General features: G+C 35.4%; 1 protein-coding gene across 1 annotated transcript in view; it reads left to right on the top strand.

The window, feature by feature from the left end:
• Positions 1–12,425, top strand: part of Khc-73 (Kinesin heavy chain 73) — a 405,567-nt gene that overhangs the window by 278,477 nt on the left and 114,665 nt on the right. Inside the window, exons 8-9 of the mRNA XM_083114710.1 lie at positions 2,198–2,410; positions 7,366–7,386. Coding sequence (XP_082970836.1) covers positions 2,198–2,410; positions 7,366–7,386 — 234 coding nt within the window. The remainder of the gene's footprint in view (positions 1–2,197; positions 2,411–7,365; positions 7,387–12,425) is intronic.

Below are 12,425 nucleotides of genomic sequence, written 5' to 3'. Positions count from 1 at the left end.
CTTGAATATATATAAACAAATGGTTAATAAAAATAAAGTATTTAATAAGACATCACATAAAATATTATTAACGTTAAATAGAAAATATATGAGCAAAGAAAACTATTTCCTCACACTACCTTCCGGCCTAACATGTTTCATATACTTGCTGCAAAAAATTGCAATTATGATGATGATGATGATGATGAATACAAGAATTATGGACATAACAATGAAGGTTAGGTTAAATATCATGTCACTCGTTTGTTTCCTCAGCGATGAAACATAAAAATCTCACATTAGAAGGACAAAACCCATTTAAAACAATGCAGTGTCCAACAGACGCTGCTTGCCTGGACATGTTACAAAAATAGCTTGCCCGGATAAAGGTTAAAGAAACATGCTTAAAATTGCTTCTTTGGTTTCTGGCACCATATGTTATTTTTAAATGAAAATTTGCAAAATATCAGCTGCCATGTTCATTTACAGGTTAATTATAATGACACTATTTACTGTTGAATGTTTTAGTGTTTTATATATTATTCTAGACAAAATGTTTGCTATTTCTGCGTATAAAAATTATTGAATTTTAAATCAAGAGAAATGCAGTGTGTTTACATTTTACATTTCATTTTGTATGTACTTCACCCCATCAGTACATGTATTTTGTTTCCTTTCTTAGAGCCTAATGAACACCATTAAATGATTACGAGATTAATGAACTTTCAGCATAAGGGATTCTGTTATCTACAAAATCCTTATCTTACATTATTATCTAAATTAGTTCTTTAAATTGGTTTTTAAAAAATAACCTGATTTAAATCTTGATTTAAATTGCAGTTTAAATCAATCCATCTTGGCTGCACACACCTTTGTCCTATGCTGAAAAGCAGCATACATATCTAATGCAAATGTTTGACAAGTCCCTGTAGAAAATAGCAGTGCAATATCAAAGTACAAAATTACATGTATGTAAACATAATTGATTGTTAATAAGTTTAGGCATTAAAATACAGAATTATGTTTAGCTGATGTAGCTGATATGTATTCATACTTCTTGTTCTCACTCATATGGAAATTATGTTTTCATCTGCAATTAGTTACCCATGCTTATTTCACCTTGTCATGAAGGCAGATAGAGGAGATGTGTTCATTGTGTTGGTTATTGTAGAGGTGATGTGATCAGCACCACACCCTGGTTACCTTAAATCACCAGGTACCCATTTATTTGAAACTCGAGTGAACCTTAGATCCACTTTGTGCAGGGATAAGATCAGAAAATTTCCACTTAGATCACACCCTGGAATTGAACCCAGGTCTCCTGCATGGCTGTCGGATGCCTCGCTGACTGGGTGACCATGACTCAAATCAAGAAACAGATTTATATATAATTTGACGTTTTGTACGTTGTTACACTTCTTTGAAATTAATTTCTGTATAAAATACTGAAATTAAGTACAGGTGGTGGACATTGAAACTGAAATGCCGGTGATTATAGAACACGCCGCTGGAGGATTTCTATACCGAAACCCTTGTCGATAGCACCAATGCCAAAAGCAGGTTGACTGGTACCAGCAGCGCAGATCATGGACATTAGACGACCTGAAACGTGTCGTGTTCTCACATGAATCCACCTTCACTATTTTCCCGACATCTAGAAGAGTTTACATGTGGAGAAGTCCATCCCAAGCAGACTCCTTAGTGACCAGATTGAAACATGGGGCTGGATCCGTGATGGTGAGGAGTCTTTGGACCACTGATCGTTGTAGAGGAACATGTCACTGCCAAGGCTGCCAAGTCACCGAACCTGAACATTATCGAGCCCTTATAGGGTATTTTTTGAGAATCACGTGCGGTGACGTTTCCCTCCACCAACAACATGTGGTGAACTCATCGGTGTGCTTCAGGAGGAATGGCTGAAAATCCCTCTCACCACTGTAAAGGACCTCTATCGGTCCTTCCCCAGACGTGTTACTGCTGTACTGGCCACCAAAGGTTCCCGAAAACCATTCTAATCAAGTTGAGTGTCTGCATTCAAGGTGTTTCAGCTTCACCACCTGTATATTTAACATTCATTAAGAAGAGATTAGTAAGTATATGTGCACAGCAGGTTGCCTTTGTTGTAATTGTGTTATGAATAATAGTATGTTTTAAACGTTTTATTCGTTTGCATTCCCTTACCATTTCTAATTTATTGTGATGGTTATTATTTTCAAAGGATAATCTTGGTGGAAACAGTAAGACTGTAATGGTAGCTACAATTTCCCCGGCAGCTGACAATTATGAAGAGACCTTATCCACCTTGAGATATGCCGATAGAGCAAAACGTATTGTGAACCATGCTGTTGTGAATGAAGATCCTAATGCTCGTATCATTAGGGAATTGAGGCAGGAAGTTGAAGCTCTGAAGGAAATGCTGAAGTATGCAACGGTAAGAACTTGCTCTTTCCCCATATCTGTATTTTTTAATGTAGTGTCTGAGATGCATTTTTTGTTGTTGTTGTTTAAGGCTGGACTGGACCTTTGGCAGCCGTCAGGGAGAAGTTTTTCAAATTTTCCTCTCCATTCATATTCCAAAATATGAAAAATTACATCAGCTTAAAGTTCCTTGTAGAGCATTGACGTGAATTTTCGTGTAGTTTTCTTTCACTGTTATCTAGATATTCTCAATAGTTTAATAGACTTCATTTAATTGATTGATTGATTGAGTTGGTGTTTTAAGTCCACTTTATGCACATTAAGGCTAATCAGGACTGGACCTACGGTTTAAAGTGGGATCCGAACCACTGTGCCATGTGCCTCCACCGGGTGATTGAGTTGGTGTTTTACATTTGATTGATTGATACAGTTGGTGTTTTACATTTGATTGATTGATTGAGTTGGTGTTCTACATTTGATTGATTGATTGAGTTGGTGTTTTACATTTGATTGATTGATACAGTTGGTGTTTTACATTTGATTGATTGATTGAGTTGGTGTTCTACATTTGATTGATTGATTGAGTTGGTGTTTTACATTTGATTGATTGATTGAGTTGGTGTTTTAAGTCCACTTTGTGCATGGTAAGGCTAATCGGGTCTGGACCTTCAGTTTAAAGTGGGATCTGAACCATTATGTGCCTCCACCAGGTATGAAACTCAGAACACCTTGATTTCAAGGTGATGATGCTACCAAGTAGACTTACGTAATCGCGAAACTATTGAGAATATTTAGATAACAGTGAAAGCAAACTACACGAAAATTCACGTCAGTGCTGTAGAAGGGATTCTAAGTGTATGTAATTTTTCATATTTTGAAATATCCAATAGGCTTTTGGAATGGAGAGGAAAAATTGAAAAAAATTCACCCTGACTGCTGCCAAGGGTTTAGTCGATCCTTAAGTGAAGCCTATTCAAACTGCACACATGTGTGTACCAAGAGAACAAGAAGAAAAAATGTGAATCCATTGATGGAGTCCATACATAACACTACAGTTTCCTGATGCATAGTTTAATTTATTGCAATGCAAATTTTTTATCAGTGATTTAATTGCATATTTCTTTCAGCTATTTCCTTGAGGTGCTGTATTTATATTTCCGTACAAAATTTAGGTGATGTGTTTGTATATTTGTACTGTGTGTGCATAATTAAAGGGTTATTATTTTATGTTATGTGTTGTCAACATATTAAAATAAATTAAGATAAATTCGAATGACAAAACAAGGTATGTCTTGTGATTTTTATCTTGCTTTTAATGTACAGTTTGTCTGAGAAGTTCCAGTACCCCTTCTTTCATGTATCTTGTTGCGACCATGTTGAAAATTGGATGGTATTTGGTTACTTGGGGATGATTTAATTTTTGTGGTTGGCATTCTTGTTCTGAAGGTCACATGGAATGCTCACTCAAATTCATGTGTCAGTTGTACTAGGGCTGATTTGAGCAGACAGTTACAGTGCTGAGGATTGGCTAGTGCCAAAGTGAGTTTACAAATGACGATGCACTGTAACATAATGTGGAGTTTCCAAGTATGTTGTAATGTATAAATAAATAGATAAACATGTTATAATAAATATACCATATATATATATACTGTATATATATATGGGTAAACAAAAATGAAGATTGAGACAGTAAACACTTACCACACAAAAATGAAGACGTTGATATTTCGCGAGATATACCACAGTTTCACAGGAGAAGAAATATGTAGTACAAGGGCACAGAATACTGACGGTATGGGTTCCACAGTGCAGTCCTCTGCTCTATCCATGACATCAATACATCTGGAGCTGCTGACAGCATTATGAAACTACCACACTGGTGGAAAAGGGGGCATGGACAATGCTAGAGACTACACAGAGGAACAGTAAAAGTTCCATGAAAAATTCTGTGCTATGCCTTTTGCATGCTTACATGTAACCGTTGTGACTACTATTGAATGTCCAACCCATGTATGTACACATATCAATCAACGACACTTTCAATCTTCCTGTTGGACTGATATGAAAGTGAAGCACCTCTGTTTTTCCCATCTCTCCATCACTTTTCCGTCTCCATTTTCCCCCTCTCAATATTTCCAATATTGTCTACAGTTTTTATTTTAAATCTCTTCACTTCATACATCTTTCTCCATGTACCGCTTCATCTTACTCTGTCTATAATATCCTTGTTATTTATTTATTTTTTATTTATTTATGCTAGTATTATCCTGCTGAAAAACAGCTGGCTGGCCTTAGTACAGCAGTACGTATACATGTAAATACAAAAAAGTCGTAAATTTATAATACAAGATTGAATGATAAAGATGTGACTGTACAAAAGAAGTACTAAATACAATAAGAGGTACAATAAAATATGAATGATATATACATTAAAGTATACATGATAAGTCATTAAAATAGGTCTGGTGAATGATTAAAATACACTTGATATTTAGGCTCGTTGGAAATCATTATAACTACTGACTATGAAGTTTAAAAACTCATTATATTTATAATCTGTAGATGTTGTCAATAACGACCCTTTAGTGCGTACTCAATACGGCGTAGCTCGTATAGATATTCTCGATAAAAGCGTAGGGACAGAGTAGCAACCTTCTAAAATGTTCTCAACGAATTTTATATCATTTCTGTTTCTTCTAGCTGAAAGGTATTCAACTTTTAACTTGTTCAATAGGTTGTCATAACTATAAAATAATTTAAACAGTTTAAATCTAAAATATAAATAATTTCTTTTGTATATTCTCAATGATGTGACATTTTCCAACACCACAGGAAAAATTCCATGTCACAGAACTGAATTCCAGAATGGGTCTAACAAATGCCATGTCCATAACTAAGAGAAGGTGGAGGTTGTTTAGACCTTGCCATTTGTTTATGACCCAACCTGTCAGTTTTCTACTTGTTGACACCATATGATTAAGATGCATCTTAAAGCTAAGTTTTTGGATTATGTGTCTTGTCTTTGTCTGGTTTCAAAATATTTATAAAATAGAAGATTACAGCTGAATTATAAAATAATATTTGACATGTTTGTATGTATAAACAGGGTGTCAATGTAAATTGCCAATAAACTTTCACAGTATGAAAATAACTTTTTTTATTATTAAAGTTCTTACTGATTATCCACCACCACTGCATATGAAGTGAATTTTTAATGAACTTTCTATTGTTTTTAGTTCCTTTTTCGTTGTTGTTGATGGATGATGCCATTTCCTTTCCACACTGTTGACAGATTGTCTCTTCACATATCTATTATGAATTACTGTATTTTTGACACTGAAATGTTATTTCTTACTCATTGACTCACGCACAGACATACACATGTTAAAACTGGGTTATATAAAAAATTATACCCCTTGGTAGTCATTTTGGGGAATATATGCTCAATATCGCTTTTCTTTCTGAGGACAGAATTCGATACTACAAGCCCTTGAGAACGAGCATTTTCTATCCCACATGTATGCAACAGTTACTTTTTGAAATGTGACTATTATAGTTACATTATTGTAAAAAGTAACTGTATGTTGCTTTTATAGTTATTTTTTTCTACATAGTAAACATCTCATAGAATGTCTTGAATACATGGACTGAAAGTGACTGTTCCTCTTTTTTTTTTTTTTTTTTTTTTTTACTGATAACCCTCTGAAATTAATGTGAATTTTCATTATATTATAATAATCCTCATATGTTTAAATTTACTTAAATTTGTTTAGATGTTTAAATTTGAAAAAAGAAATAGAGGTGAAAAAATTGAATTGACAGTTAAATTACTTGAAAAAATTACATCATGCAAAACATTTGCTCATAAGTAGGGACATTGAATTTTCACTATGCGCGAAATAATGTGAAAAAAAAAATGCAATTTTGAACATTCTGCACGTAACTACACCCCCAATAATGAAATATGCATGAGTTTTATTCGCGAAGTAATGCGAAATGTGTGCTTTTCCACAAAATGAACGCTTTTTCATGAAATAACCGTGAAATATCATCAAATTAAATAGAAAACATGCAAAAACCGGCAATCGAGGTTGTGCGCACAAACTGTCGATTTGTAACTAAATGTTTGCCTAAAGTTTCCTACCACTTGCAGCTGAAGAACGTTTTATCTCCGATCACATCACATATGGCCTCTAAATACTAAGCCTTGTCTAGCAAGAAAAGTAAACTATCCTTGCCACACCCAATTGCCGACACTGGCAATTACAGTTGAAATCTAAGTACTTGTGTATGTGTACAGTATATAAAAATGAAGTAGTTTATCAATTTATAGCTCTTTGTATGTTGTTTCGTCACATGATGAAAAAGTGTGTGCCAATTTTTTTTTTTTCCACCGCTGGTATATACCGCTGATCTAACATTTTATTTACCGCTCTCCTCAGTTTTTATTTACCATAAATTTGCCTCCCTACTCATAAGAAATGTATATGAAAAAAAAATATATTGTTCTGAACATTAACTTAGTTCATTATTATTGAAATGTACTTACAATGAAGTAACTCTTTATTCCATTCCTCATTACCTGAAAAAGTAACAAGTTACAGTTGCGATTCAGAAGCAACTAGCTTCTTAACTTGCTTGGTAGCTCAGTTGATAGAGCAATGGTGCAAAGTGCAGAGAGACAGATTGAAGTTCTGATCAAATCAAAATTTCTACATAGAAAGTACTTGTTTTCAAGGGCTTCAAGCACCAAATTAGTTCTCAATGGGGAAAAATGAAATAAATAAAAGGGGGCAACCAAGAATGTCATCCTTCATGACCTCTACATACTGTGAGAGCTTGTTGGTGTTGTATAGTGACACGCTGTATAAGTCACTCTATAACTTACTATAGTGTGTGTATGTATGATTTGTTTTCTATTCCATGCTTGGTCCTGCACATTGTACTTTTTCCTTTCGCTGCAAGGGGTCACAAGGAGTTGAAGAGGTAAGTTTATATTTTTTATCTGCCTTGTGACATGAATGCTGGTTTGACACAAGCTTGCTTATTAGGACATTGACTTTCATGTTGCATATTGATTAATATCAGTGCTTCAATGTGTGGACATGTCTAAACTATGTACTTCAAAGGGACTCTTTTATTTTTTATCTCCTGTGTCATTTATTGTTTTTGAATCGAAGCGTGACAATAATTAACATTTATTTGCCTTCATTATATTAATTAATATTTGTAATAATAAAATAATAATGTATGTTATTGTGGGAAAACCTTTCAGAATTCATATATCCTGTTTGCTTTTCACATTACTATAGTAAGAATGCAAATGCAACTTTTGTTAACACTTTCCGGTCTGATGGTTTTCATGTGTCTTTTTACCTGAGGACAGACATTTTAGGGCATTTTGAAAAAATCCAGAAAAATACACTATTAATGGTATCACAATGTATTATATATCAAATCAAAGGTTAGATTCTGTTCTAATAGATAATTCAATTAGATGTTACATTTTTATAATTTACACATTGCAATATTTATTGAAAAATTATGTATTTTTTGTATTTTTGAAAAATCTGCATAAACATGCCCTGTGCACGTTATCAAAAAGCAATGAAATAACAGTAAGCCTTTACCCAACCATCATAAGATGCTCTGTGGTGGCGAAAAATAGAACTGCAATGATAATCGCATGAGGTTAGGCCCAATACATTTAAACGCAACGGAAATACGGCGATCATATCCTAGCCGATGGGCGACCGGAAGGGGTGTTTTACTCTGCTCGCATTACATCCGATTCCCGACCGGAAAGTGTTAAATGATTTTTCTTTCAGACAGTTTTTTGTTCATTTGCATGCCTTGAGAGATGATTTTTTTTTCACTTTGAAATACCTCTGATACAGTACACTATTATCCAATTTTATTTGTTATTTTCAGTGATTCATTGTACAACAGAACCTCATCGTTTGTATTGACAATGATATTCACGAATACAAAATCACAAATTTCGTATTGGAGATCAATATTTACATGCCATCTTTAATTAAAAACTGCACTTTTAAAGATGTGCTATTTACATGTTCAGTTATTATCATACATTTGGCAACACTGATTGGAGCCTAAATACTAATGTATAAATGTTCCTGACAATTACTCATGTTACCACACTCATCATAATAAAAATAAGATACATTTGGAGTGGTACTAGAATACAAAATATGTTTGACGTTTTGATGTTCTAAACAAAAGTCTACCATCAGGACAAAAGTTGTAAATCAAGAAAATTTAAAGGGTGAAAGAAGTTTAGAAGGTGTCTGGAAGTGTCTTTTAAGTACAAATTAAGCTGATGGAATAACTGCGGCTCTTCACTCATAATAAATACCAGATGTTTCTCGCCTTTCTCTCGTGCTCCTAACCTCACCATTTTACGATTTTAGTCTTGAAGAGCTTCATTTAGAAGACTGAAATGTTAAACTTTTTTTTAAAAAAAGTACATGCTCCAGCTTTGTGTCTTATTGTTATTTATAAACATAGCAATTCAGGAATAGTTCCTACAAGACTGACTGCATCACAAATATGTACACCAAAGTATGCATTAGCATTTTTATTCACTGTTTGTAACGTGAAATAGTGAATAAAAATTTATTTTACAGCACTAACACTTTGCTTCCAAATGGAGTTCTGACTCTTGATGGTGTGAGGGCATTAAATGGAGTTGTAACTGGTGTGGGGTATTAACTTATGAAACAAAAAAATGAATGATAAGCATAAAATCAAAATTTGTTATTTACTTGCGTACAGTGAGTATATACTTGTCAAAGACAATGTTTCGGTGGCAACTGCCCCCCTTCTTCAGGTCAAGAAGTAGGCTTTACGGAAATCCACAAAGCTTCGTCATTTAGAGAGGATATAGGTTTTTACGTGGACAGGTTGAATGCTTAGATAAATTACTAAAACAGGACTATTCCCACATTTTAAAATCCCTTAAAACTCATATAAAAACTGTTAAAACCAGTGTTACTATCCGATCACAACTGGTACCAATTCCAGTCAACATGTGAAGAATTGTGATCGGATAGTAACACGGGTTTTAACGGTTTTTATATGAGTTTTAAGGGATTTTAAAATGTGGGAATAGCCCTGTTTTAGTCATTTGTTATCCTAGCATTCAACCTGTCCACGTAAAAACCTATAGCCTCTCTAAATGACGAAGCTTTGTGGATTTCCGTAAAGCCGACTTCTAGACCTGAAGAAGGGGGCAGTTGCCATCGAAACATTGTCTTTGACAAGTATATACTCACTGTTGTAAGTAAATAACAAATTTTGATTTTATGCTTATATATGATAGTGAGTAAGTCGCACGCATCCAAAATATGAAAAATGAATGATGGGGACATAACGTACAAGGGGAGGCTGATAAGTATTGAGCCTTACCCAGGAAAAATTGAGCTAGGAATCTCTAACTGGCACACTATTCTACATATTCCCCCAGGAAGTCAATGCACTTGCGACATCTGTCCTGCAGCTTCTTAAGTCCCAGCAAATAAAATTCTTCCGACTGCTGGTGTAACCACTCATTTGCTACATTAGTTGCCTCCTGAACAATCCAAAATAATTGTCCCTTTAGGTAGTCTCTCAGATGATTGTCAGATGTAGCCAGGTCTGGCAAATAGGGTGGATGGGGCAACACTTGAAAGCCTAAGGAGGTCAGTGTCGCCATTGTTTCACCTGCAGTGTGTGGCAAGACATTGTCATGCAACTTTTCTGGAGGTGGTGCCATTTTCACTTTGGACCTGAAGAACAAAGGGAAGATAAAATCATAGAAAGTCTATTTTTGCACCATTACAAATAGAAGAATTGACCAGTACACCTTGCAAATGCCAGCCTCCTAGCTCAATTTTTTCTGGGTAAGGCTCAATACTTATCAGCCTCCTCTTGTATACACTGAGTGATCACAGAATTATAACCACCTACCTAATATGTAAGGTCCCCTTTTACCCACAGAACAGCAGCTATCTGACAAGTAATCCAACAAGATGATAGAAGTAGTTTGAACGTATGGCCAACCATGCAAGGTGTAATTCTGCCTTTGATGCAGGTGATTGGTGTGTCCAGGCATCTGACATGCCATTCCATATGCTGAAGGTCAGAAGTATGTTCCTTGAACCAATCGCACACAAGACCCATGCGATGGTATGGTGCATTGCCTTTGTGAAAGATTCCATCACTAGTCATGGATAAGTGCAACATGGCAGGATGTACCACATCGTCAAGTAGTTGCTGATAAAGAGCATCGTGCATATGTTTGTCCATATGCACAATGGGTTCCAGTTCCCAACAGTTAAACATTCCCCGCACAATACACTCCCTGCCACAGGCTTGCATCATTGACATCATGCGTGATGGATCCAGTCTCATGTTACTGATGCCAAATACGAACAGGAATATCCACAAAGTGGAGTAAGAAACTCATCAGACCAGCACATCTTCCTCCTTCCAGTCGTTTAACATCATCGAACATGCATGCTCATTACACTAGGTGAATCTTTTGCACTCATGAATCTTGGTGAGAAGTGGGTGGACTTGTGGCATCTGCTGGCAGCCCATATGTACAAGATTGTAACGCATGGTGTTGCTAGAAATTCTTCTTGCCTGTCCATTGTTGTTTTGGGTTTTCAAGAGTTACATTGTGCTCCATTTCTTGACCCATATGATCCTCTGAATCTGATTCTCACTTTGTACATAAAGTATAATATAATTAATAAATGTAAATAAGAGAACAATAAGTATTTAATAAAATACCAAATGCAGTTTACTTACTTTATGTGAGTATGTTTACAAAACAACATTTCGGGAGTCGACTGCTCCCTTCTTCAGGTTACTTCCTTGGCTCGCATTATCGCTTATGAGTATAGGTAAAAGAAATTGGTATAAGGAACGAAATGAGGAGGGTACAAAGGGGAGCATGCAAAATTTGCGAGAGAAGGGAAAGGAATAAGGAGGGGGAAACAGTAGAAGGTGGGGTAGATGGAGCGAAAATAAAGTATAGGTATGTGGGGATCCCGTATTTTAAAGGAGTTTCTGAAAAGATTGAAAAAAGTAGTAAAAGATTATGGTATTAAATGTGGGATGAGGGCTCCGTGCAATATTGAAAAATATTGTACAGAATATAAGAAGGAAGGAATGACAAAGGAAAATGAGGGGGGGAAAAATGGTGTTTATAGGATTAGGTGTGAATGTAATAAGGAATATATTGGGCAAACAGGAAGAAGCATGGAGATAAGGTGGAGAGTACACAATAAAGATAATAGAGAGGAAGTACCAAGAACAGGTTTATCCGAACACATTATTGAAGAACAAGATAAAATTAAGAAAAGGGAGGTAATTAGAAATGAAAACAAACAAACAGAAACGTATATGAGCTCGCTAATATATGCAAAGATAGGAATAATAAATTAAATAGAGATGATAGGAACCTAGATGAAATGTGGATAAAGATGTTTGAAAGGTGGGAGGTAAGCAAGATTAACAAAATAGGATTTCATGTCATGCCGGACGTAATCCGCGCTGTTCAGGAGACACGTGATTTTGAGTTGGAAATAACGTAGGATTTCGGCAGAGGGGAGGGGTGTCATGCAGGAGGGGAATAGAATCAAGGAACTTCCTGCATTCTGTAACAGTTGGGCTGAAAAGTTCGTAGGCTAACATAGTAAAAAATATTTTTTTGACAAAATTCGATTTTATTATTCAATATAGTTGCCTTCGAGGGCGATACAACGATTATAGCGGTCATACAATTTTTCGATGCCATTTTTATAGTACGATTTCTCTTTAGCCTCAAAATAGGCCTCAGTTTCGGCGATTACCTCTTCATCAGTGCTAAATTTCTTTCCAGCGAGCATTCTTTTAAGGTCTGCAAACAGGAAAAAGTCACTGGGGGCCAGATCTGGAGAATATGGTGGATGGGGAAGCAATTCGTAGTCTAATTCATATAATTTTGCCATCGTTTTCATTGATTTGTGACACGGTGC

This window comes from Lepisma saccharinum, chromosome 29 (assembly GCF_977018435.1).
Source record: "Lepisma saccharinum chromosome 29, izLepSacc3.1, whole genome shotgun sequence".
Classification (NCBI taxonomy): domain Eukaryota; kingdom Metazoa; phylum Arthropoda; class Insecta; order Zygentoma; family Lepismatidae; genus Lepisma; species Lepisma saccharinum.
The sequence above is the reverse complement of the archived record's forward strand: the minus strand, read 5'-3'. Positions and strand labels throughout refer to the sequence as shown.